At 35.7% G+C, this 26,618-nt stretch overlaps 1 protein-coding gene across 9 annotated transcripts in view; it reads right to left on the bottom strand.

Moving 5' to 3' along the window:
• Kdm4c (lysine demethylase 4C) overlaps window positions 1-26,618 on the bottom strand; it is a 281,505-nt gene that overhangs the window by 203,250 nt on the left and 51,637 nt on the right. For all 9 annotated transcript variants that reach the window (XR_009585134.1, XM_060365727.1, XM_060365725.1 and 6 more), the window contains 3 exons: window positions 20,295-20,488; window positions 13,930-13,979; window positions 3,464-3,567 (listed from right to left, as the gene is read on the bottom strand). Coding sequence is in view for 8 of the 9 variants with exons in the window: in XM_060365727.1 (XP_060221710.1) it covers window positions 3,464-3,567; window positions 13,930-13,979; window positions 20,295-20,488 (348 nt within the window). In the remaining variant the exon portion in view is untranslated. The remainder of the gene's footprint in view (window positions 1-3,463; window positions 3,568-13,929; window positions 13,980-20,294; window positions 20,489-26,618) is intronic.

Raw genomic sequence — 26,618 nt, 5'->3', positions numbered from 1 at the left:
ACCCTAAAGACCACCAGAAAACTGCTACAAATAATAAATACATTCAGAAAAAAAAATCAATAGGCTTTCTATATATCAATAGCGAAAATACTGAAAGATAAGAAAAACAATCCAACCCATGAATATATAAAAAGAATAAAATAAATTTTAAAAATCATTATATAAATAGAACTAGCTAAGGAATGGAAAAACTTGTACAATGAAATCTTAAAGAAAGTAATTGGAGAAAATAACAAAATGAAGACCTCTCATATCCAAGAATTGGTAAGATTAAGGGTTATTCTTCAAAAGCAACCTCCAGATTCAATGCATTCCTCACCAAAATTTCAATGCAATTCTTGACAGAAATTGAAGATAAGAATCTCAAAATTCATACAGAAATATGAAAGACCTCGGAAAGACAAAACAGCACTGAACAATAAAAACACTGCTTGAATTATCATCCAAATTATACTAGAGTTATGTTAATAAAAAAATTAGTACAGCAGCATGAAAACAAACATTGATCAATGGAATAAAATTGAGAGCTAAGCTCCTACAGCCACCTGACAAAGAAGCTGAAAACACACTGGAGAAAAGACAGCATCTTCAACAGATAGTACCAGTCAAACTGGATAGCTACATGTTGAAGAATAAAAATCAGATATTAATTTTGACCCTACACATAGGACTTGATACCATGATCTAATAGGAACTACATTTCAACTTATAAGCACAGGAAAGTACCTTCTGAACAAGATCCACTACCAGAGGCATTCAGACTAACTTAAATAAGACCTAAAAAACCTTAAAAGCTTTTATAAAGCAAATGACACCATTATACATGTAAATAGTTTATAGAATGGGAGGGAGTGACACATCTGAAAGAAAGTTGGTATTTAGAACATAGTAGAAAATCTTCAAAAACGAGACAAGAAAACAAAAAATCCAATTAAAAACTGGCACATGAAACTAAACAGTTTTCAAAAACTGAAATACAAATGGCTGAGAAATATTTTTTGGTTTTGCTTTTTTTCCAAGACGGGGTTTCTTTGTGTACCCATGACAGTAGACCATGGTGGTCTCAAACTCACAGCAATTCCCATGCCTCTGCCTCCCTGGATTCTTGTATTAAAGGTACATGCCACATGCCCAGCAATATTTTCTTTTTTTAAATGTCTAACATCTTTACACATTAAAAAAAAAGATAACTAATAACTAAAACATTTTGATTCATCTTACCTCAGACAAATGACAACAAATGGCATGATGTGGGAAAAGAGGAGTCTTTATGCTCTGTTGTTAGAAGTGTAAACTGGTAGAAGCAACTCCGGAAACCATATGGCGGTAACTCAAAAAGTTAAAACTAGATATACCATATGACCCAGTAACAGCATTTCTGATATACTCAATGGAGTCTTTATCTTACTATAGAAATATTTGCTCCTCTATATTTACTGAGGTAGTATTCACAATAGTTAGGAAATAAAAGAACCCTAAACACCTACCAATGGAAAAATGTGTAAAGAAAATGTGCTATAAATGAAATGCTACACAGCTGTGAAGACAAACTTAATTATGAAATTCACAGGTAAATTAATGGAACCATAAATAATCATTCTGAGTGTGGTAATTCTGACCGAAGGAACAAACACCGCATATGCATTTGCACAAGTAAGTGCTAGATGTTGGCTTTGAATATATGTTTAAATTAGAGTCCTCAAAGAAGAAAGGAACCTAGTAACTGTCACTGAGGAGCAGGGAAAACAGAAAACAGAATGCATGAAAATGAAGGGAAAGAAAAGTAGCAATATGAAATGTTAAATGATGTGGAAAATCAGGGTAGAGAAGGTAAGTATAGACAGGGCTAACTAATACTAATTTTTTAATGGCATATGGGGACTTACTATTCTAGAAGTTACCAAATACATATATATGTAAATATATATTTATATATAGGAGAAAGGCATATACACATATGGTATATATAGAAGTGTGTGTGTGTTGTGTCTCTAAGTAGATAGACACAGAGTTTAAATGATGTCATACTATATTTAAAGAAAAAGCCCAGTGTCAGATATGGATTACCTTTTTGAGTTGTTGGTCAGTAACGTATCCCAGACATTGCCCCCAAAATTGCTGGCTATTGCCACTGTTCTTGGTTACACTCTACAACTTGAGGAAAATACCACACACTTGATTCACAGAACATGGAAAAAAATCAAGCTGGTACTGACCTGGAAGCTTCATTCATACTGGCTAGCTTTCATAGCGCTGAAAGGTTATATGAATATTACTGGGGAAGAGAAGTCATCAACAGTCTTATCCAGCTCTGAACTCTGAGAACTAGAATAATCACTAGCCTGGCAAGACAAACTCACATATGCAACAGTGTATTCTCAACTGTTACAGTAGGAACACTAATACTATACTATGTGCTTGGATTTAGAGCATACTCCACAGGATGAAAGGTATGCCTGATACCATTAATTGGACCTAAACTCTTTGCCTGGTTGGGTCACAGACCTTAGAAGAAGACCTATCAGTATTATTCTGATAAGTGGACATAATGATAACCTGACCCCTTTTTCAGTTCTTTGTTTTATAGCCATTAATTAGTGCATTCCTGCTCAACCTTCAGTCACAGAAGCTTTGTTTTGCAGTAGATGGTGATCAATACTAAGGCCCATGCCTGGCCGGTGTGTGTAGATTAAGAAACTGTGAAATCCTCAACACTAAATAGAGTATCTATATCATCACCCCTCCCTGCAAGGCTTGAGAATCATTATGGAAGAAGGGACAGAAAGATAAAAGCTGGAAAAAGTAGATATCCGCAGGAAAACATATCTGTCAGACATAACAGCACAATTTCACATATGAACACAAAGCATCTGTAATTGTATACACAAAAACTGTACAAGAGCAAGCAAGCCACAATGTTAGCATGAATAGAGAAGGAGATCATCAAATTCCACCCTAGCTGAGGAGCTATTAGCAACTGATGTCTCCTGGGGAACACACAGTTTTTTTTGTTTTGTTTTGTTTTTTTCAAAGTGTGGCCACTGAGAAGCTATTCATATTCCAGCACATGATTCTTCACCCATGCAAATACAGGCATCACTAAATTGAGTCTGCAAGTTTGAAAAAAAGAAAGAAAGCTTATTATGTTTGGAGGAAAAAGTGATGAGGGGGAGAGTTAAAGATCTGATGGGAGGGAATAGCAGATTTTGTCAGAGCATATACTATTCACATATTAACTACTCTAATAAAAAATTAAAATATATAAATCCTAGTAAATATATCTTAAAATATTTAATTAGTATTTAAATTAATTATTGATTTTATAGAACATGAGCTTACATTTCTCTTCACCTATCATAAGAGTGCTATTTAATAATCTAAGACATTATTCCATTTTAATTCTTCTTAAATAGAAATCCCACAAAATAAAAAATCTACTTGTAAAAAACAAACAGAAACAAACCTTGTCAAAAGGAATGCCATACTTCTTCAGCACTGAGGGGGAAATCAGTGTCATCTTGTGGCGGAGAAATGCATCACAGCCTTGGGAGCTACTTGGAAAAAAGCCTAAAGATCAGCAAAAAATAATATGATGTCAGTTAAGATAAGATTTCATAAAACTTTTAAGATATAATTGAGCTCTAATGTTCTCATAAATTAAAAAGTGACACATACATATGATAAAAGGTTAATCTTTTCAAAAATATTTACCGAGAATTACATTTATAAATACAAAATTCACTAAATTTTATGAATTTCAGTTCAACATACATTTGAAATATAGATGCCTAATATATAGTAAAGAAACCTACTATTCAAACAGAAACTGAAAGTAAGAATATATTTACTATACACATCCCTCAATGGAGAACTAAACATTCTGAAAGTACTACCGACAAGCCTGACACACAGTATGCACCAAACAGTTCTCCATCTTCTGTTTCCTTCCAGTAAACTTCATACTAACCACTACTAATTTACAATATACTATAATAACTATGTTTGACAACAATTAATTAAATTACTTCAAAATTGTAGACAGGATTTTAATATCTCTAACATGAAGAAATAACAGATTTCACCCTTGAGCATGTTGTAAGTGTTTAAATTATACTATACAACATAATTACTATATGTCAATTAGAAATAATAATTTAAAGCAGGCATGGGGAGGGGAGAGGAGGGAAGAGGAGGGGAGGGGAGGGAGGGGAGGGGAGGGAAAAGAAGGGGAGGGGAAGGAAGAGGAAAAGAGAAAAGAAATAATTTAGAGGCTGCAGAGAAGGTTAAACTGTTAAAAGTACTGGATGTACTTGGAAAGAACTCAGATTTGGTTCCCAGCCCACACATGGTGGCTCATAACTACCTGTAATCAAGTTCCAGAGGCTGTGATGCCATCTTCTGACCTCCATAGCCTCAAGAACAAAAATAGTACATATACAGACTTATGTGCAAACAAACATTCATGCATATAAATAAAATAACCTCAATTTCTTAAAAAGCATTTCTGAGTCAACATACACTAAATGTCTAGAAATTTGCCTTATTAGCTTATGTGGGAAATAGATTTGGGTAGGTTTTAAAAGAGGAAGCTAAACTTTCAGGAAATCTTTTATTCAACAGTATATTTAAACATCCAATAAAGGTGTATTATGCTTTAGTTCACAGCCAATTTTCTCCATCACTGCCTTCAATCTAACTGAGGCATCCTCTCATTACCTTAGTGATACAGGGTAGAAAAAAAAATGAAACCTGGCATGTTTGCTATTTTGTTCAGCCCTTTCTCCTTCAAAAGATGAGCAATTTCACCAGAGAGGGGGAAAAAAAGCCATATTTAGGAGAACGACAAAGAGAAGACGGAGAATGAAAGAGAACAGATCCAGAGGAAGCAAGAAGACACCCAGAATGATGCACATAAACAGAGGGAGGGAACAAAGGTACTCTGTGACCACATAACTAAAATGAAGGGAAGACTTGCCAGCATATCACTTGTCTAGCTAGCCCTGTTGCTCTACACACAAACTCAGAGTAGGCTACTTTGATGAAAATGCCAATAGCATTCATTCAATTAATTGCAAAAAAATCTTATAATGTCTTAATTTTATGTTAGATTGCATTCAGTTATCCTCAATCACAAAAGCCCTGTTGGTAACAAGGTAGACATGTTTAATCCGGAACGATCTTAACCTTGTAGAACTATTTCCCAGAAATTTTTAGATAATTTAAATATTTATGCTACAGTAGAAATTAAGGCCACAACTCATTCATATATATGTGTGTGTATATATATATATAGAGAGAGAGAGAGAGAGAGAGAAACAGAGACAGAGAGAGACAAAGACAGAGAGACAGAGAAAGACAGAGAGAGAGAAATAAGGGAAGGGAGAAGGATGGGAAGATGGGCAGACAAGTGTGGGGTATAGGGTGCAAATAGCCAGTATACAAACAAAGGAATTTAAGGAACAACTTGGCAGAAAAATGTACATTTGGAAGCTAGACAGTTGGCTCAGCAATTAAAAGCCCACCTGTTCTTTCAGAGGACCCAAGTCCAGTTTTAGCACCATGCTAGGAGGCCCATAAACACCTGTAACTCTAGCTCTAGGGAATCTGATGGCCCCTTCTGGTTTCCAGGGTTATTTTCACTGACTAGCACATACCCCACACAAACAAGCATACATATACATAATTAATTTTCAAAATAAATCTTAGCAGGGCACGATGGTGCACACCTGTTATCGCTGCACTAAGGAAGGCAAACACAGACAAACTGCTGTAAGCTCAAGGCTTGCCTGATCTACAAAGCAAGTCCAGGACAGCCAAGGATACACTGAGAAACCCTGTCTCGAAAAATCAAAGATAGATAGAGATGAGAAAGAGAGATCATTTTTTTTTGTTTGTTTGTTTAAGTACATTATGCATTGGTTTAAAAATGAGAAAGGAAAGAAGATACAAAAAGCAGGAGTGACTGATAGAGGAAGAAAGTGGAGTACAGAGTTCATGAAATCTCTATGGAGACATTAGAAAAGGAAATCTGTAACTTTGTATAACACTATATGATTTTAAATTAAAATCACTAAAGAAAGAAGAATCTATTAACTTGCTTCTGAAGCAGATTTCTAATCAGGACATGAACACATGAACAACGGGAAAACAACATAATTTAACTTAAACTGGAAAACACTGAAGGAATGTAATGTGCAATATGTTACGAACTCTACATGGATTGAGAATTTGGATGGCCAAGAACATTAGACTAGATTTGCCATGGACATAGGGAAAAGCAAATACCACTGTTCTGCTAAATGAACACAGCAATAAAATGACTTCTAAAAACATTCTCTGCACTCATAGATCAGTGTCTTGCTCAGCCATTATTAGAGAAGTCACTTCCATAGTAAGTGGGAACAAATGCAAAGACCCATAGTTGGACAATGTGCAGAGAATGAGAGACTTTGTAATACTAAGCCTTAAATTTGATGTCTCTAGCAAATCCCTCCCCTCAGGAATCAGGGAACTCTGTGGAAGAGAAGGTATAAAGATTAAAAGAGCTGCCAGGCATGGTGGCACACGTGTAATCCCAGCACTAGAAGCAGGCAGATCTCAGTTCGAGGCCAGCCTGCTCTACAAAGCGAGTCCAGAACAGCCAGTGCGACACAGAGAAATCCTGTCTTGAAAAGAAAAACAAAACAAAACAAACAAACAAACAAACAAAAAAAAAAACCAGTCACCAAATGGAAACAAAGCAATTACCCAGTGAACAGGGTAGTTGGGACTGCAAGCATGTAGCCTCCCTATTAAAATATTACAAGAATCCACTGACAGGATCCATAAAAAGCTAAGCCTTATTAAAAGGCAGAAAATAAATAGCCAAGTACCTGGTCTGGCATACTTTCCCTTGAGCTGATTTTCAGAGGAACAGCAATGCCATAGCCATTGTTCTTGGTTGTCCACAAGAAAGTATAAAGAATATAAAGTATAAAGTATAGTATAAAGAAACTATACAAATTGGTCACAGGAACTAAAAAAATCAAGACAGTACTTATTTGAAAGCTTCTTCACTATTAACCTGCTTTTATATTTTAGTGCGACAAGGTACTATGCAGACTGCTAGAAGAGAAGTCATCAAAAGTCTTACACAACTGTGGATACTGCAAGCTACAATAACAATTGGATTGGAGAGATATTTTCATGGGTATAATAATGGCACAAATGTTATGGGGGTAACCAACTTCTTGACTGACTTATGGCTTGCTTCAAAGGAGGAACCTAACTCTTAGTATTATAAAACTGGCCAGGAGTCCATGACTGGGGAGATAATAAACCCCATAGGTGAAACTATTACTATTATTTTGCTAAATGCACATTGTATCAATCTGCTTTCTTTCTAAGTATGCATCTCTATATGCATACATTAGTATATCTCTAAGTCTTCATCAGTAAAGTTTCTTTGTGAAATGACTAAGTATTTGTAGACTTATCCGTTAGTGAGACTTCTATATCATACACAACCCCCCAAGGATTGGGAGCATAGAGGAAGTTGGCTATAAAAGACTAAATGTCAGAGGTCAGAGGACCAGGACAAAATAGTAACTTCTGGGTATAACAGAAGTGCTAGACTTAAGAACCCATAGCAACTATGGTTGCCTGTAATACACCTGTACAAGATGAAGCAAATCAACATTTCAGCATGAACTGAGGAGGAGCTCACAATTCCCCATCCCTAGCTGAGGAGCTATGGATAGCTGATGAATAAAAGGGGAGGGAGAGTAAATGTTCTTTAATGTTGTTATCCGTAGTAGGTTCAACATGGTCAAATAGATGGCCTTATTCCCATGCAAGTATGGGCAGCACTAATTGAATTCAGTGGGATATTTCTTAAAAAGAGGAAAAGAACATGGATGGAAGCCAAAAGGGCACTGAAATATATTGTAGGCATGTATAAAAATCTCACAATATAAATTAAGATGTAATTTTGCAGGATGGAAAGATAAATAAAATATAGTATTTTTTACAATGGAATATCATTTAACCATAGAACAAGAGTGAAGTCCTAATACAAGTTATAACATAAAAGACAACTGTAAGAAAAGTATCCAGGCATCTGGAGAAAGGTAAACACCAACCCAGCTACAAACTGTACAATCTAGAGTGATGACCTGCCTGAAAGATATACTTAAAGATAGCGGCACAAAGCTTGTGCGATTAATCAACCAATATCTGATTAGATTTAAGGCCCTTTCTATAAAATAGAACCCAATCCTGACATTGCTCAGTTGGCCAAGAACCTGAGATTAGATACACCACGAACCTAAGGGAAAACCTAGTATTACTGTTCTACTAAAAGAATGTAGCAGCAAAATGACTCCTAAGGAGATTCTACTATAGTCACAGACAGTGCCTAGCTCAGTCATAATCAGAAAAGCTTCCTCCTACTGCCGATGGAAAAAAACAAAACAAAACAAAACAGAGACCAAAGGCAGACTTTACATAGAGAGTGACAGAACTTGGACACTGTACTAAATAGAATGTCTCCATCAAACCCCTCCCCTAAGACTGCAAAAGAAGAGCCAGAAAGATTATAAAAGCCAGTGGGGAGAAAGGACATCAAGGAAACAATACCTTATGAACACAGCAGGATCGACACATAGGAACTAACAAAGACTGTGACAGCACGCACAGTTCCTGCATGAGTCAAAGGCAGATGAGGTCTGTTTTCCCAGTGTGCTTATACGCGTGCACTACCATGCCCAGCTTTATCAATTCTTAGAGACTGAACTCAGAGGCAAGCATTCTATGAACTGAGCTGTATCTCTATCCCCAATGACCCTTTTCAACATCAATCTGGTTAGCAGAAACTTCCACCCAATTTTTAAATTGTATATGTCATTCTCACATGGATTTTTCTGCCATCTCTGAAGCTACTTAGTTTTAAATACCTTTGTCAGAAGAGACCTGACACATGACCATATGTGCACATCTGACCAGAATTCTTCAAGAAATAATAAGGATCAGACAGATACAAAGATAACCACATGCTTTTTCTGGTTTAAGCTCTACCCTAATCCTAAGCTCAGAATCATAGAAATCTTCATTTCCTTCTATAATTCATCCCTAGTAACTGATAATCTCTAGATTATTTCTTCCTAGAATTACTGTGAGCTTACACGAATATTAAAAACAAAACAAATACTATTAGCAAGGTATGGTGGTGTAAACCTTTAAACTTCCACATTTAGAAGGCCTCAGAAAGTAAGTATCTCTGGATTTGAGGCCAGCCTGATCTATGTAGTAGTGAGACCCAGTATATCCCCAAAAGGGGGGGGGGGGAGAATTATCCCAGCTACATATTAGATGCAAATTAACTCAAGCTGACAGATCACTAACTGCCTCCATGTAAAAGCATGAAGGCAGGTTTATCACTGGACTTTATTTTTAAGACTGACTTTATATGTATGAAAATTTTGTCAGCTGTGTATATGTACACCATGTGAACGCCCAATGCCAAAAGATGTCAGAAGATGGTGTTAAATTTCCTGGAATGAAGTTAGAGGTGGTTGTAAGCCACAATGTTGGTTCTGAAACTCAGGTCCTCTGAAAGAACAGCCAAGTGCTCTTAACCATTAAGCCATCTCTGGAACATAGTCATTTCATTTTTTTTTTTTTAATTTCCAGAAACCCTTAAGGTTGACTATTTATAATCAGTGCTATTTTATTTATTACCTTTTCTAAGTCAGACATTTTAAAATAACATTTTCAGACTATCAATAAATAAATGCTTAAGTAAATAATATTTGCCACTTTGTTATAATAAAAGCACATCACCTTAATTCAAAAAGAAAGGTATTGAACACAAGTCAATCTCAAGTCTATTCGTGATTAAAATGACTTGCTGCTCCTATTATAGCTGCCCTTCTGATCTCTTGACAATACTCATGAAACCAAGCCAAGATTCTTAAGGATAGCTTCCAAAAAAAAACAACATATGTGCCAAACTGAGTATTATTTCAGGAAATACAGAGGATGGCTGCTTGCATTCCACCCATGTAACTTTACCTACTCCCCAGCAAAAGGAGGCCTACAAATCAGGGTAAGACTCTACTCCCTGTGTGTCAACCCAACATTGCTAACAGGCCTAAAGTGCACACATACACTCACATATGTCTCTTACAATGCAGTTATATGTTCATTTATCAGTCCTTCTTAATAATTACTCCTCTGCTCTCCTTTACTAAATATTGCTATTGTAAATAAGGTTACAGCTAGATGCAACTGCTAGAATCCCATAATACTAACAACTCAGTAGGCTGAGACAAAAAGATCACCTGAGTATAAGGCATAGAGGCCAGCATGGGCAACATAGTACTAACATGCCAAATAAAATAAATAAATGCACACTTACAAAGGCTCCACTGAAAAGTAACTACTTGTTAAAACAATAAAGGTGAAAGATTATATACTGTCACAGGTAAACAGAAGAATACAAAACTTGGTAGTTACTCTCCCAAGTTGGCTGTAGATTATCCTAAATCATATATCTTTTCTCAATAACTAGTTTCCACCAACACAAGCAAAGTAATTCTCAATATTCTTCACTAGCATTACTTTACTCACAAGAGACAAATGGAGTGTGCACATCCATTATAAAAACAATGGTGTTCTCAGTTTACTTCAACTGGGTTTTGGAGTAATTTAATACAATAGCAAAATCTTTGTCTTTTTTCTATGACAAATGAAAGTGAGATGTGGATATTTTTAAAATGAAAAATCATTTGATCTGTTATTTTTTTTATTAAACTGTATAACTCTATTCTCTTCCAGATTTGAAATTCAACTGTAGCAAACCAAACAGTGGAAAGAATGCAATAGCACATAACAAACACACAACTGTGTAAATTCACTTGAAAATTTTTGTAATATTCATGTCCATAATACTAGGGAGAGGGTCTTGCATAAATTAGAAACCAAGGGCTAAGAAAGTAGTTCATCAGGAGTCTACTGAGAGCATCTGAAAGACTCTAACTAGCAGTGTTTTCAAAGCAAAGACTCATGACCAAACCTTTGGCAGAGTACAGGGAATCATAAGAAAGAAGGGGAGTTAGTCTGATGGGGAAAGGATAGGAGCTCCACAAGGACCAAATATATCTGGGCACAGGGTCTTTTCTGAGACTGACATTCAACCAAGGACCATGTATGGATATAACCTAGAACCTCCACTCAGATGTAGCCTGTGGTAGCTCAGTAACCAATTGGTTTCCCAAAGTGAGGGGAACAGGGACTATTTCTAACAGGAACTCGATGACTGGCTCTTTGGTCTCCCCACCCCCGAAGGGAGGAGCAGTCCTGTTAGGCCACAGAGGAGGGCTTTGCAGCCAGTCCTGAAGATACCTGATAAAACAGGATCAGATGAATGGGGAGGAGGTCCCCCCATCAGTGGACTTGGAAAGGGGCACGGTGGAGATGAGGGAGGGAGGGAGGGAGGGAGGGACTGGGAGGGAATGAGGGATCGGGACACGGCTGGGATACAGAGTTAATAAAATGTAACTGATAAAAAAAATAAAAATAAAAATAAAAAAAAAGAAAGTAGTTCATCAGGTAAAGTGCATGACATACAAGTATTAAGTTCAAGGTTCAGATCCACAGAACCCACCAGTCTGTAAAATTGATACCTGTACAAGCTGCTTACCTAATCTACCCATATGAGAGAGGTTTGGGAAGACTCTACCTCAACATATAAGGTTGAAAGCAATTGAGGAAGACACTGAACATCAACCTCTTATGCACATGCAAAAATGTTCCCATACATTAGCCAACACACACATGCACACACATTTTTTTTTTTAATAAAAAAGCAATTAAATGTCAGGTTTGGCCCTGCTTCTCTGACATTCAACCAAGGACCATGTATGGATATAACCTAGAACCTCCGCTCAGATGTAGCCTGTGGTAGCTCAGTAACCAATTGGTTTCCCAAAGTGAGGGGAACAAGGACTATTTCTAACAGGAACTCAATGACTGGCTCTTTGGCCTCTCCACCCCCGAAGGGAGGAGCAGTCCTGTTAGGCCACAGAGGAGGGCTTTGCAGCCAGTCCTGAAGATACCTGATAAAACAGGATCAGATGAATGGGGAGGAGGTCTCCCCCTATCAGTGGACTTGAAAAGGGGCACAGTGGAGATGAGGGAGGGAGGGACTGGGAGGGAATGAGGGATTGGGACACGGCTGGGATACAGAGTTAATAAAATGTAACTGATAAGAAAAAAATAAAAAAAAAATTAACTATCAAAAAGAAAAAAAAAGCAATTAAAGAACGTTGTTAAATGCAGGCCTGATAGCTTTCAGATAAACTATTCACAGGTGCCACAATCAATCAAGATTTCATTAGAAATCAGCAATGAATGAATGCACTTGTGCATAAAAGGTAATGATTCCAGTGCACAGACAAGATAATGGAAAATATCTCAACCTGTTGTTCATTTTATGTATCAGGTGTTGTTTTCACTTAGATAGTCTGCAATGCTATATTAAATGTACTACATAGTTTTATAGCTCTAATTATCTGGTTGGTATCTACTCAATACATACAAATACTTTATTGTCTTATAAGAACTTTTTTCACTTGTTCCTTTTCTCAAAATAGTACTGTAAATAGTTTTAGTTTCATGCTCTTGTTCATCCATCAAGTTGGTTGACCTTACAGACTAAAAAATTGCTCCTTCATCTCCCTGGGATATCATCTATCATAGTTTACATGATAAACTTCAGTGTTTGAACCCACACCATAAAGCTGACATTAGCTCCTTCTAAAGTTCTTCAGTAATGAGGTTAATTTAAATGTTGAAATAGGGGCTGAAGAGATGGCTCAAAGATTAAGAGCACTGACTGTTCTTCCAAAGGTCCTGAATTCAATTTCCAGCAACCACATGTGGCTCATAACCATCTATAATGAGATCTGGTGCCCTCTTCTGGCCTGCTGGCATACATGCTGGCAGAATACTGTAAAAATAATAAATAAATAAACCTTTAAAAAATAATAAAAATAAATGTGTAAATAGTTATTACAGAAGAGACTAGCTCAACATTTAGTATTAACACAAAGTTCTTTGCCTATACATTCTAATTATATGAAAATCATCTTATAAAACTCTGGTCTAATCTAGTATCTAGAACAGTATTCAATTATTTCAGTATTCTTGAAAATAGTCCCTAAGTTCAAACTCACGATTAAACTGCTATTATTACTGTAATATAAAACATTAAAAATAATTATTCCCACTACAGTTACAACACTACTTCTTACGAAGGTGATTCTATGACTATTTCTTTTAATAGTTTCCTATAATTACAGGGAGGGTTAAATTATAGATGCCATTATAATTTCTGATCAAAGTGAGGTTTCTCGATGTACTTATCTCATTTTTAAGTAAAAATATGTTACATGGAAAACTTCTGTTGTCATATTAGTAAAGGGAAAACCTAACACATAACATACATCAGTGCCTGAGCAGAAGTGCTTTTCTCATTTAAGATTGAGTCTTTCTCATTCAAGATTGAGTCTTGAATAAAGACAGAATGCTCGCTACCAGTTTCAATTCAAATTGCTCTTACAAATAGTTCACAACCAGCTGACATCTTTGGGAAAAGGTGCCTAGCAAAGAAGATAAAGTTCAAAAAAAAAAAGAAATTTGAAAATAGCTACAACAGATTGAAATAAAAGCTGCCCAATGAAATATTACGCAGCCAGCTAAAATTATAATAAAGACTATGCAACAGAAGAAACATCACTAATTAATATGAAAATAAATAATATTGTTAAATTAGGGCAACACTTAAAAGCCAACAGTTTGAAGGGTATACATAAACAAATAAAGTAAATAAATTGGTGAATTACCTCAAAACACAGGGCCTCTAGATAAGAAACTGAAAGCAAGTTTTACCTTGGGCTAGTCTTTCAAGTCGCTTTCCATGCTCCGGAGGTATAGCATACCTAAAATGTTAAGAATAAATAAAAATTGTATGTTTACAATATTTTAGGTAGTATATAAAGGATATTTATTCCAAATACCTTCATTTTCAAAAATTTAACACTAAACTGCACTTAGATGAACCAAGTAGAAAACAGGAAATAATAGAGGCTTTTCCCTTAGACACAGAAAGGAAGAAAAATAAACTAACTACTTAAGTGTCACAGATCAACTGTAATTTAAAGGTTAGGGAACAAGACTAGTAAAGCTTACTAGTACAAGACTAGTAAACCTCATCTAAGCCCAGAGATCCTCCACTAATAACAGCATTCCTACGTAGTCTAGGTATTTCTGCACATATACATTTATATTTTTCTTTGTTTGGAAGGTGCTGAGTTTTGGTATTATTTCAACGAAAAAATGGTTGCTATTTCTTTCTATAAATTGTATGTGTGTGTGTGTGTGTGTCTGTGTGTCTGTGTGTCTGTGTGTGAAGATCAGAGGACAACTTTCAGCAGTTGGTTCTCTCCTACCAAAGTAGTTTCTAGGGATCAATCTAAGTTTATCAAATAAGTAAGCACTTCTACCCGATTGCCATCTCCCTGACCTGGTTGCAGTCTTTTAAATATAGATTTTGTTTACTTATTTACTTATTTTTTATTTATTTCATAAATTACAACTTTTAAAATCCTGATTATAATTTTTTTCACCCTAAAGAACAGAAATATTAATCCAAAGTTCCTAGTGCAGTGGCTCTCAGCCTTCACAATGCTGAGACCCTTTAATACAGTTCCTCATTGTTGTGGTGAGTCCCCCAAATATAAAATTATTTTCAGTGCTGTTTCATAACTGTAATTTTGCTACTGTTATAAACTGTAATGCAGATAGTCTTAGAGGTAGAGGTTTGCCAAAGAGGTCACAACCCACAGCTTGAAAACCACTGTCTTATTGTTTTAAAACATACAATATCTGAAATTATTTGCTAAATTTTTAATTTAAAAATCTCATGATCTGAGGTGGGCGTGGTGGTACATGCCTTTAATCCCAGCATTCAGGGTGGCAGAGGCAGGCAGATTTCTGTGAGTTCAATGTCTACAAAGTAAATCTAGGACAGTGAATGCTACACAGAAAAGCCCTATTACAAAAAAACAAATAAACAAGCAAAAAATCTCATGATTTTTAAAACTAAATTTTAAGAAATTTCAATAAAAAAAACTATATATTGTCTTAGTTAGGGTTTTTATTGCTGTGACCAAAAAGCAAGTTGAGGAAGAAAGGGTTTATTCAGTTTACACTTCCACATTGCTGCTCATCATCAAAGGATAAGTCAAGACAGGAACCTGGAGGCAGGAGTTGATGCAGAGACCACCAGAGGTATGCTGCTTACTGGCTTGCTACCCCTGGTTTGGTAAGCCTCCTTTCTTACAGAACTCAGGACACTGGCCCAGAGAGGGCACGACCCACCATGAGCTGGGCCCTCCTCCACTGATCACTACTTGAGAAAATGCCTTACAGCTGGATCTCATGGAGGCATTTCCTCAGCTAAGGTTCCTACCTCTCTGATGACTCTAGCTTGTGTCAGGGTGACACACAAAACCAGCCAGTACAGATACTATCAACATATCTAACAGTCACTGAATGAGTTAAGCAAGCTGATACTGCTTTTAAAGATGACGATTTCCTGCTTACTAGTACAATACATACACTCAATCAAATTACTTTTTACTGATACAACTTTCTAAGCATACTTAATAGTTTCAATGTAAATATGCAATTCTCTAAACAAAATTAAACCATTTTATCTTCTATCCATTAAAATATTGCTATTTAAATTTTACCAACTAAATTGGAGATGAAACTTTTAGCATTAGAAAATGAAAATAATCAATGTTTGGAATCAGTTCTTCCCAAATTTTCCTCATTGGTTTATACCAGAAATACACTCAGAGAAGAAAAAATTGTGAATGTGGAACATTCAAGGTAATTGCAGCCTCTTCATAACACACACACAGAGAGAGAGAGAGAGAGAGAGAGAGAGAGAGAGAGAGAGAGAGAGAGAGAGAAATATGCCATGTCTGCCCAAAATGAGCTGGATGTGGAAAAGATATTTGTATATCCATATTCCTCTAAACAACAAGCAAGATTCAATTATCTCAAGTGCAAATTTAATTATTAGTTCACAGAAAAGGCAAGTGCATCCATTTGTTGATAAAAGAAGAAAAGGCCTGGTGGTGGTAGAGCACACCTTTAATCCCTGTCCTCTAAAAGCAAAGAGAGGTGAATCTCTGTGAGTTGGAGGCCACCTGGTCTATAGCGTGAGTTCCAGGACAGCCAAAGCTACTCACAGAGAAACTGTCTCAAAAAAACAAGAAAAAGGAGGAAGAAGAGGAAGAAAAAGAAGAAGAGGAAGAGGAGAAGGAAGAGAAGGAAGAGGAGGAAGAGGAAGAAGAGGAGGCGGAGACAGAGAAAAAAGTAGAAAAGGGAAAGTTAATATTGGTCTATCCCAAATCTGCTCCTCAATTTACTTCTGGTATATGAATCACTCTCATTAGATATTCTTCCACAACCCTACCCTAAACTTCTAAATGACTGAGTGTGCTACTATGAAGAGATTATCTATTTATTGTGTCTGTTTAGGGCTGGAGAGATGACACAGCGGTTAAGAACACTGAATGCTCTTGCAGAGGACTCAAGTTCAATTCCCAGCCCCAACAAGGCAGCTCACAACAGGGGATCCGACACCCTCACATAGACATATATGCAGTAAAAACACCAATGTACATAAAATTAAGAAAAATAAGTTATTGTGTCTGTTTTTCCTTTTAGATTTATAATAATATCTTGATCTATTTATGACCTCTCTAAAAGACCCAATTCATATTAAAATTATAAATAAATTCTTATGATCAATTGGACATTGCTACATTTTAATATTCTCTGAAATCATTAAGGGGTAAAAAATTCCATCATTGCCCATAAAGAAAAAATAAAATATTTCCCAAGTAAACCTTAATCTTTATATTACTAGCAATTCTATGGTAACATTCAGCAAAGTACAAAGCAAAAATAAATTCTGGAAGACACTTTCACTGTCCTGTTATAAAGACTATGGCAACAGCTGTGCTTACATGAACAAAATGTGTCTCCCTAATATGGGAGGCACAATGATTAGATATTACAGGTACAATTTCTTTGAAAGTTAGCACTGATTAGATATTGCATATCACATTTTCATTGTAATCCAGTATCCTAACCAATTTTACATTTTTCTTATTTTTAGCGTCAAGAAAACGGAATCCCTTCTAAATATGTCTTTGAGTCATTCACTCAAAAAAAAATGAAACTTTTAGACAAAATACTTTAAAGCTTTTCTCCATTTACAATGATGTTAGCTGTCACAAAAAGACACACAAAAATAATGTAAATGTTTCTTTAAATGATCCATAAATATTTTTTGCTATCAGTTATTACTCCATTTTAGTCTTCCTAGAAGTTCAGCTAGCAGCTATGTGCAAAATACTTTCAGGATGTAAATCCAAATGTTTCACTTTCAGCAACAAAAGTGAAGCTATCTTTCAAACAATGATGGATGACTTATACAATCAACTGAATTAATAGGTCAACTTAAAATCATTTCTAAGTATTTATTTTTCTTATTTAGGGTAAATCTCTATGAACAGTGATTAATTTCTAGAGTATTTTCTTCTCAACAAACAGCAAAAGAATACAGATTTTATCATTTCAAATTAGCCTTTAATAGTTACAATTAGAATGTATTAATGAATCTAAAGCTAACCAGAATAGGAAAGCAGAAGAAAAAAAAAAAAAAGTTAAACATCAGTTATTTGCTGATTTAATGGATAGGCTACTAATTCCATATATCATTATCTATCAACAAGGGACTCGATACTATCTTAAGTATTCAATTGCACAGTATTTTAAATTTTCTATTATACCTATTGCTTTGATGTATGTGAGAGAATGAGAGAGTATATGTATATGTATATGTGTGTGTATGTGTGCGTGCCTGTGAGTTGTGTATGTGTCTGTGTCTGTGTGTAGACTAGAGTAAACTTGTTAGGGTTGGTTCTCTCCTCTAACATATGAATTTGAGAGACAGAACTCTGGTCATAAGCACTTTTACACACTACGCCATCTTACAGCACTATCCCCATACATTTTTTTTTAACATTTAAGAAAATCTTTTATGATTGTAGGTTTCATATTTCAGATATATTCTTGTTCTCTACAAACCAAATCTAAAGGCTCTTACTGGTTTTTTACCCAGTCTTAAAAAAAAAAAAAGTTTCAAGTTACCATCTAAATTCTCTGTCATCTCTAACAATTAACCCTTTAATACATAAAAATGCTAGGACAGAAAAAAACATCTTTTCTCTGCCCTGAAATTCCTACTCTACTGGACAGATACTGTGGAAACTAATAGGAAAAAAAATTTCACTCCTGGGTATACACCCAGAAAACACCATAATTGTCATAGACATATTTGCACCACATATTTATTGTTGCTTTATATATTATAACAAGGAAATGGAACTAACCACCAACCTAACTGTCCACAAACAGATGAATGAATGGATAATAGAAATCTGGTACATTTATAAAACAAAAGACTATTCACCGCTAAAGAAAAATGAAATCACAAAATTCTTAGAAACATGAAAGTATAATAAGAAAGGTCACATAATCTCAGAAAGAAAAAACTATGTGCTCTCCATCACAAGAGGATCCTTGCCTTTATATGTGTGAATAGATATATGTGTGTGTGTGTGTGTGTGTGTGTGTGTATAAAATAGCATATAGAAAGGAGAACAAGAAAAACAAAATATTAAGGTATGAGTGAAAACAAGATGCAGGTAAAGCATAGCAGTCAGAAAAGCAGATATTAAGCTAATTGTTTTTCTACTTTCAATTCAATCATGAACTTTTCAAGGTTTTTCTTTTGGTTCTTTGGTTTGTTATTTGTTTGTTTGTTTGAGGGGGATCTTTGGTTGGTGCGTTAAAGTATATTTGATAGTGACAGTATCAAACCCAATATGAAGCTTCTCAGAATGGCTGTTCTATGCAGAAGTTCGTTGAGATGCATAGACTTTGGGATCAGCTAATCACACTGTGTGAAAACTTTTTTATTTCTAAGTTCTTTTCATAATTTAAAATGAAATTCTTTCAGGATGTTCATCAATAAAATGTTCATTTTTGTTGTTAGTAAAATAACACAAGCTATAAAAGGGGAAGAACTGGCAAAAAAGGAATATGTACTATGCAAAGCATTCCAAAATGCTATATCAAAGCTACTCTCTTCTTATGTGATATAAGAGTGTTCCATGATGGGAAGTACCCCTGAATAGCATTCAAACCACAGTATCACCTATATTGTCAAAAAGATGAACCATATACTCCTGTCTGTATGTTAGCCTACAGATACATAAATTAAATTACAGAGAGCCAAGTATATACTTGAAATTGAAACTGCCTACAATTAAAAACAAATCAAAAGGATACCAGTGTTACCAATAAGCTAATAACTACAAACAGGTAATGAATGTGGCATAAAAGTTACTTTACATTAGCACATTTTGAAGTCATTACCCAAAAAAAAAAGATATTGAACATGTCTCTTATCCTAACCTGTGGAAGTATCACAGAGATGGAAAGTATCACTAGGAGCCTATGGCCTGTGTAATTTACACAGTAAGTTCAGGCCAGCTACAGTTATACAGCAAAACCACATATCAAGTTAGTTTGGCAGTTCACACTTGCAATCCCAGAACTCAGGCAACTAAAACATGAGGATTACTATGATTTCAGGGCCAACCTGGGATAAAAAGTGAGATCTCATCCTAATAAATAAATGCATCAACTTAAGTCAGTTGCCATTTTCACCAAATTAAATAGGCCCCCTGATCCATTCTTCCTGTTCTTCTAGCCCCCACACACACATACATACACACACACACAAACACTGAGACTTGTCACTAAAAGGAAGCTGAACCAATATATCAAGATTACTTACATCTCTACATCCAAGAAGCCAAGTTTTAAATGTCTATCTCACACATAACCTCAAACAAATTCTCAAATAATAAAGGTATTTCATAATTTATTTGGGATCAAAATTATTTCTCAATCCACAGCCTACAAAATGTCCAGAGGAAACAAGTAGGCTTAAACTTTCTCCTCAAAACCCTGAGAAAAAAAGAATGATTACAACCCAAAACTTCCTTACATTCACTATATCAAGGAATTAATTCTCTTCAATAATAAACATCACTCAATGATTCACAAGTCTAATGGATATGAATATTAAACAAATGACTTGCCAAGACTTGGGCTCCCCAAAGTGGAGATAATTAATACTGTAGAGATCCATGTCCTCGGTGTGCCATGCAAATGTTGTTTTCCACATTCCAAAATACAGATAAGGGGTATTTACACCCTCAATAGAAATACCGCACTCTTCTTCAACCACATCCAAAACTGTATTTAGGCGAGCTATATTCCATTCATCCACACCCTAGAGTAAAGACAGAAGAAAGAGAGCAAAACCAAATATCAGTAAATGAAAATTATCATTTACTAATCAAATAGCTATTTTTCAGGTACTTCACTGCATATTTTATTAGTTCAAAATAGAAAATATAGCCATTATTCAAAAGTTATGGACATATATTCATTAAAATTATTCCAAAATTACTATCAACATATCACGTTTCCACATAATTATCAAGGTAAAATTATAAGCAAGAACTGCACGATTCACAATGAAATTAAAGGTGTGATGCTACCCAAGAATAATAATAATAATCTTTAGTTTAAATCAGTTAATCTGGAATATGATACTGATAATTGGCATCCATTTAGATTCAGGGGTGGAAGATTTTGTTTCTTTCTTGATTGCACATTAGTTTTGAGGACCTGTTCAACATGAAACATAATATTAGGAAACCAATAGCAAAAAATACCTTCTGACAGCCCTCCCTCAGTCATTTCTATTTTCCTGTAGCATGTGATCCACTGTGTGCTACAAATTTCATGCTACCGGACAAAAACTCACATTTTTCCAAGTCACAGACCCTGTGGTCAGAGTAGTCCTAAATAAATAACAGCATATATTGACAGAAAATTTTAAATATATGATTTTGGCCTTAAAAAACAATTCTGGTAAAATTGCTTTAGTACTTTAGTTTTGTTTAACCCCATTAGAGCTGGTGATACAGGAGAGAAATACATGGAGGACATGAAGAAAGATCTAATTCTCTTACATGAATTTCAGCCTAGTCTGTCAGCGCTGGGTCCCTGGTGGAGAGAGGTTCAGTTGGTTTGCAAAGTAAAAAAGAACTGAGTATGGGCTAGAAGGAAAGAATGAATTACTGGTATAAAATTAAAAAGGGTGTTCCTGTGGTGTTAGTGTTTGTTTTTATTAAAACTGGCTAGAATGGTAAGAAATGCCTATAGTTTCAGAACTCCGGGAACTGAAGCCAGAAGAAGGAAGAGTTCACCTTCAGAGCTTCACAGCAAGTTTAAGGCCAACCTAAACTACATAAGACCCTTGTCTCAAAAAGGCAAAACAGTAATAAAAATGTTTCAAAATAAGAAAAGATTCTGATTTTAAGAGGATTACCAATCAATAACTAATTTACTGTAATTCCCAGCTGTTTATAATGTTTTAACAAACTATAGTGTCTTCTCCCCATGCTTTCCTCAGTCAAATTCTAATATCCAGTATTGGGCACATCCATATAGATTCACAGGGCAGCTATAAAATCCATGTCAGTCTCCACATAGTCCTATAACAGAGGGGCATAAAACCTTCTATGTAAACTAGGAGGACTCCCCCCCCAAAAAAGTATTACCTAAGAAATTACCACTCCTATCATTTTCCTTTTGCACTAAAAGTCTTTAGTAGTATTCTGTTTTCATTTTAATCTTTAAATAATTATTTAATTAATAAACTATATCCTAATACTTTCACATAAGGAAAAATACTGATGAAACAGTAAAAAGGGGAGAAAAGAGTCAAACATCTCAGTGCCCTAAATAATTGCTCTATCTACAACTGAAGCCTTTAATGGGAACTTGATTATTTGAAAACTGATAAAATTCTTCTTTAAAAACTAATAGGACTTAACATGAAATAAAATGGACTATGTCTACACAGGTTGATGAACACAAGAGGCTTAATCAAAGCATATTACAAAAAGGTTGCTGAAAGATCCAGAGAGGAATCTAGTGGCCTAATTCATCAGGAAAAACAATGAAAGTCGATCATGATAATTAAAGTATTTGAGGTTGTTTATAGGTTAAAAAAAAATAACAAATTTTAGTAGCAAATGTCTCAAATTTCATTTTGCAATTTTTCTATTTCCCATAAAATTTACAGGCATAAAACTTATTTTTGTAGTTAAACTATCACTATTAAGTTAAAATATGTTTTTACAGAAACTTCAAAAAAAAAAAAAAAAGAAAGATTTAAGCTGAACTTGATGATGCATGCCTTTAATTCCAGTGCTTCAAAGACAGAGGCAGAGAGATCTCTGTGAAATCCTGGTCTACAAAGTGAGTTCCAGGACAGCGAAGGCTGTTACACAGAAAAACGCTGTCTTGAAAAAAATTAAAATTAAAAAAAGTTAAAAAATAAAATAAAAAGCAAAATATAAACTTAAGAGACCTCATAAAAGTTCAATAAAATTATGTAGATTATTTTCCCACTGACTTTATAGTAATTCTGGTTTTTTTTTTCTTTTATTATTATTATTATTACTAATTAACTTTATTCATTTTGTATCCCCCCATAAGCCCCTCCTTCCTCCCCTCCCAATCCCACCCTTCCTCCCCTTTCTGCATGCATGCCTCTCCCCAAGTCCACTGATAGGGGAGGTCCTCCTCTCCTTCCTTCTGATCTTAGTCTATCAGATCACATCAGGAATGGTAAGGCTGCTCCCCCCTCAGGGGGAGGTGATCAAAGAGCAGGCCAATCAGATTGTGTCAGAGGCAGTCCCTCTTCCCATTACTAGGTAACCCACTTGGACACTGAACTGCCATGGGCTACATCTGTGCAGGGGTTCTGAGTTATCTCCATGAATAGTCCTTGGTTGGAGTATGAGTCTCTGGGAAGTTCCCTGTGTTCAAATTTTCTGGTTCTGTTGCTCTCCTTGTGGAGTTCCTGTCCTCTCCAGCTCTTGCTATTTCCCACTTCTTATATAAAATTTCATTTACTCTGCCCAACAGTTGGCCATCAGGCTCAGCATCTGCTTTGATAGTATGCAGGGCAGAGGCTTTCAGAGGCCCTCTGTGGCAGGTTCCTAGGTTGTTTCCTGTTTTCTTTTTCTGGCTTTCAGAGGCCCTCTGTAGCAGGTTCCTAGGTTGTTTCCTGTTTTCTTCTTCTTCTGATGTCCATCCTCTTTGCCTTTCAGGATGGGGATTGAGCATTTTAGTTAGGGTCCTCTCTTTTGCTTAGTTTGTTTAGATGTACCAGAACTAAAGAAGCTCAAAAGCAGCAAACCAAGTAATCCACTTAAAAAATGGGGAACAGAGCTAAACATAGAACTCTCTTTAGAGGAATATCGAATGGCAGAGAAGCATTTAAAGGAATGCTCAACCTCATTAGCCATTAGGGAAATGTAAATCAAAACAACCCTGAGATTTCACCTTACACCCATCAGAATGGCCAAGATCAAAAACTCAAGTGACAACACATGCTGGAGAGGTTGTGTAGAAAGGGGAACCCTTCTCCACTGCTGGTGGGAATGGAAACTTGTACAACCACTCTGGAAATCAATCTGGTGCTTTCTCAGACAACTAGAAATAGAGCTTCCTCAAGATCCAGCCATACCGCTCCTAGGCATATATCCAAAAGAGGCTCAAGTACACAAAAAGGACATTTGCTCAACCATGTTTGTAGCAGCTTTATTTGTAATAGCCAGAAGCTGGAAACAGCCCAGATGCCCCTCAACTGAAGAATGGATACAGAAATTGTGGTACATATATACAATGGAGTATTACTCAGCAATGAAAAATAAGAAAAGCATAATTCTATCTCTTAACTCAAATCCAACTAAAATCAGCCCATACACTTTAATAAGAGTCCTATAACAAAATCTTTGCAGGAGTAACTCTTCTGAATTAATAACTAAGTACCATAATATAGGAAGCATTTTTATAAACTGAGTGACCATTCAAATAAGAAACAAGATACTTCACTGAAATTCCTACATTAGAAAACACCTGGGGATCCTTAGTCCTACTGCAGTTTACCCACAGAAACATAAATTCCCAAACCATATTCATCTCCGACTGACTCAGCCTGATGGTGCAGACCCAAGATACCCCAATTCTTCCTGAGAGCCTAACTCATCCTTTCCTTTTAGCGAATATTCAGTTCTTTTTTACATTGTAAACCCACTGAATCTCTCTCTACAACAGACCCAGAGCTGACAGACTAGGCTGAAATTCATGTAAGAGAATTTGATCTTTCTTCATGCCCTCCATGCCAGTCTCCCCAAACTTATCATTAGTACTGCTGTAGCCTGCTAGCCTAAGCCCCAACTTCCCAACCACCAGTATCTTGGCCACAGAGTCCCCAGGTTCTTCTTAGTGCCACCTCTCATCCCTTCCTTCTAGCTCATCTCCATTTTGTGACTCCTTGATGACCTGCAAAACAGCTCTCTACCAAGGACCCACAGCCACAACACATGGCTATGACCTAGGAATACAATAGCTACAACACTAGGCTAGGACATAGAGTAGGCAAGCCAGAAAAAAAAAAAAAAAAACACCCACCCAACAAACACAAGAACATTTATTTACACCAAGAAACACTTTAAATGCCCTAAATCCCACTTTAAAAACACAAAACATGAATAACCATGACAATACGCCTCCTCCAGAAGCCAGCAACCATGCTGGACCCTGAGTAAAACAATTTAGCTGAAATACAAGACAAAGACTTCAAATTCACAATTAGAAATTATGCTCAAAGACATTAAAGAGGATGTGAACAAATGCCCTTATGAAGATACATGTCTTTATGAAACATAAACAAACAGTTGAATAAAATAATGAAGTCATGACAGTAGAATTCAAGAAAGAAATAGAATCACTAATTAAAATCCAACCTGAAATAAAACTAGAAATGAAAAACTCAGGATGTTAAACAAAAAACTCAAAGGTAACCCTCACCAGCAAATTAAAAGGCACACACAAGAGAATTTCAGGTCTTGAGCACAAGAAAGAAGAAATAGATAGGACAGAAAGAAAAAAATGTGAAGTCTAAAAATAAACAGGGCAAAACATGCAAGAAGTCTGGGACACTGTGAAAGAATTAAAGCTATAATACATATAGAAGAACAAATCTCTAATATAAATGAGAAGAACCCAAGGTTTAAAAGCATGGGAAAATATGAAAGAAAATTCCACCAATCTAAAGAAAGAGATGCCTATCAAGGTAGAAGCAGACTACAAAACATTAAATACACAGCACCAATAAAGAAATTCCATACAACAAATAATCATCAAAACACTACTAGATATACAATACAAAGGATATTAAAAGGTACAAAGGAAAAAGACCATGTCTAAAATTCTTGACTGCGTAGTCCCCAAATATATATGTACCAAATATTATTTGAAACTGGACACTTGTTTAAATAATACATTTACATCTGATAAAAGAGTATAGTATGAAAAAAAGAGTACAGTATGGAACAACACATAAAAGAAAGTATTGTGGGAAGCAATCTCCTGAATTCAAGTAGGCAGACAGATATACTCGTATCTATTTTCATAGTACATGTTTACTCTGATGCTGCTACCTAGAAACACATGAAGATGTGAAATGGAAGTTTCTGGTTTCTTTGGAGGCTCAGTGGAGTCATGTGATATTTTACTAGAAGCTGTTTTGTGAGAGGGCATGCAATGTTTTGCTGGACGCAGGCTTGTGAGAGGTATGTGATGTTTTGGTGTGAGTTCTCTCGTGGGAGGTGAGTGACTTTGGTTAGGTGACAACATCCATGCTGGACTCAGAGGAGAGGAGATATATAGAAGCCTACAGACAATGAGACATCACTTTTTAGATCAACAACTCTACACTGATCTTTGCGCAACAACACTTGACTTCACAGACAGAAACATTCCAGAGAACGTCTCAGGGAATTTCAACTGAATCTTGCAGCTTTCGTTGACTTGTCTCTATCTTCTGAATAGTGCTGATTCTTGTTGCTGTTTGGTGTTGGCCTTTGTACTGGACTGCTGTTATCCAGACCACAAAGAGTGGACTCATCTGAAAAAACTACTTCTAAAAAGGTTTCCAACCCGCTTTACCTAATAACCTTCTTTTTCCCCTACCTCTGGGTGAAAGGGAGGTAAAAGCATTTAGGAACCCTAAATAAAGTAGGTTTGGTGAAAAATCTAAGTCTACAAAGATGATATCAATTAAATCCAAATTAAATATCAAAAAGATCCTTCTAAATGTAGAAGACTAGAAGTAAAAAGCCTTGATCAAATTGATAAAACTACCAAATTATTAACAGTGGGTGCTTCACTTTGTTTTGTTTTGTCACAATGAGATACTCAGTAGTCTAGGCTGACCCTGAATCCTAGGGCAGAAATTACAGGATGTGTCACCACACATAGCTGTTAATAGATTA

This window comes from Meriones unguiculatus, chromosome 12 (assembly GCF_030254825.1).
Source record: "Meriones unguiculatus strain TT.TT164.6M chromosome 12, Bangor_MerUng_6.1, whole genome shotgun sequence".
In the NCBI taxonomy this organism is placed as follows: domain Eukaryota; kingdom Metazoa; phylum Chordata; class Mammalia; order Rodentia; family Muridae; genus Meriones; species Meriones unguiculatus.
Note: the sequence above shows the minus strand (reverse complement) of the source record. Positions and strands in the feature narration are given on the sequence as shown.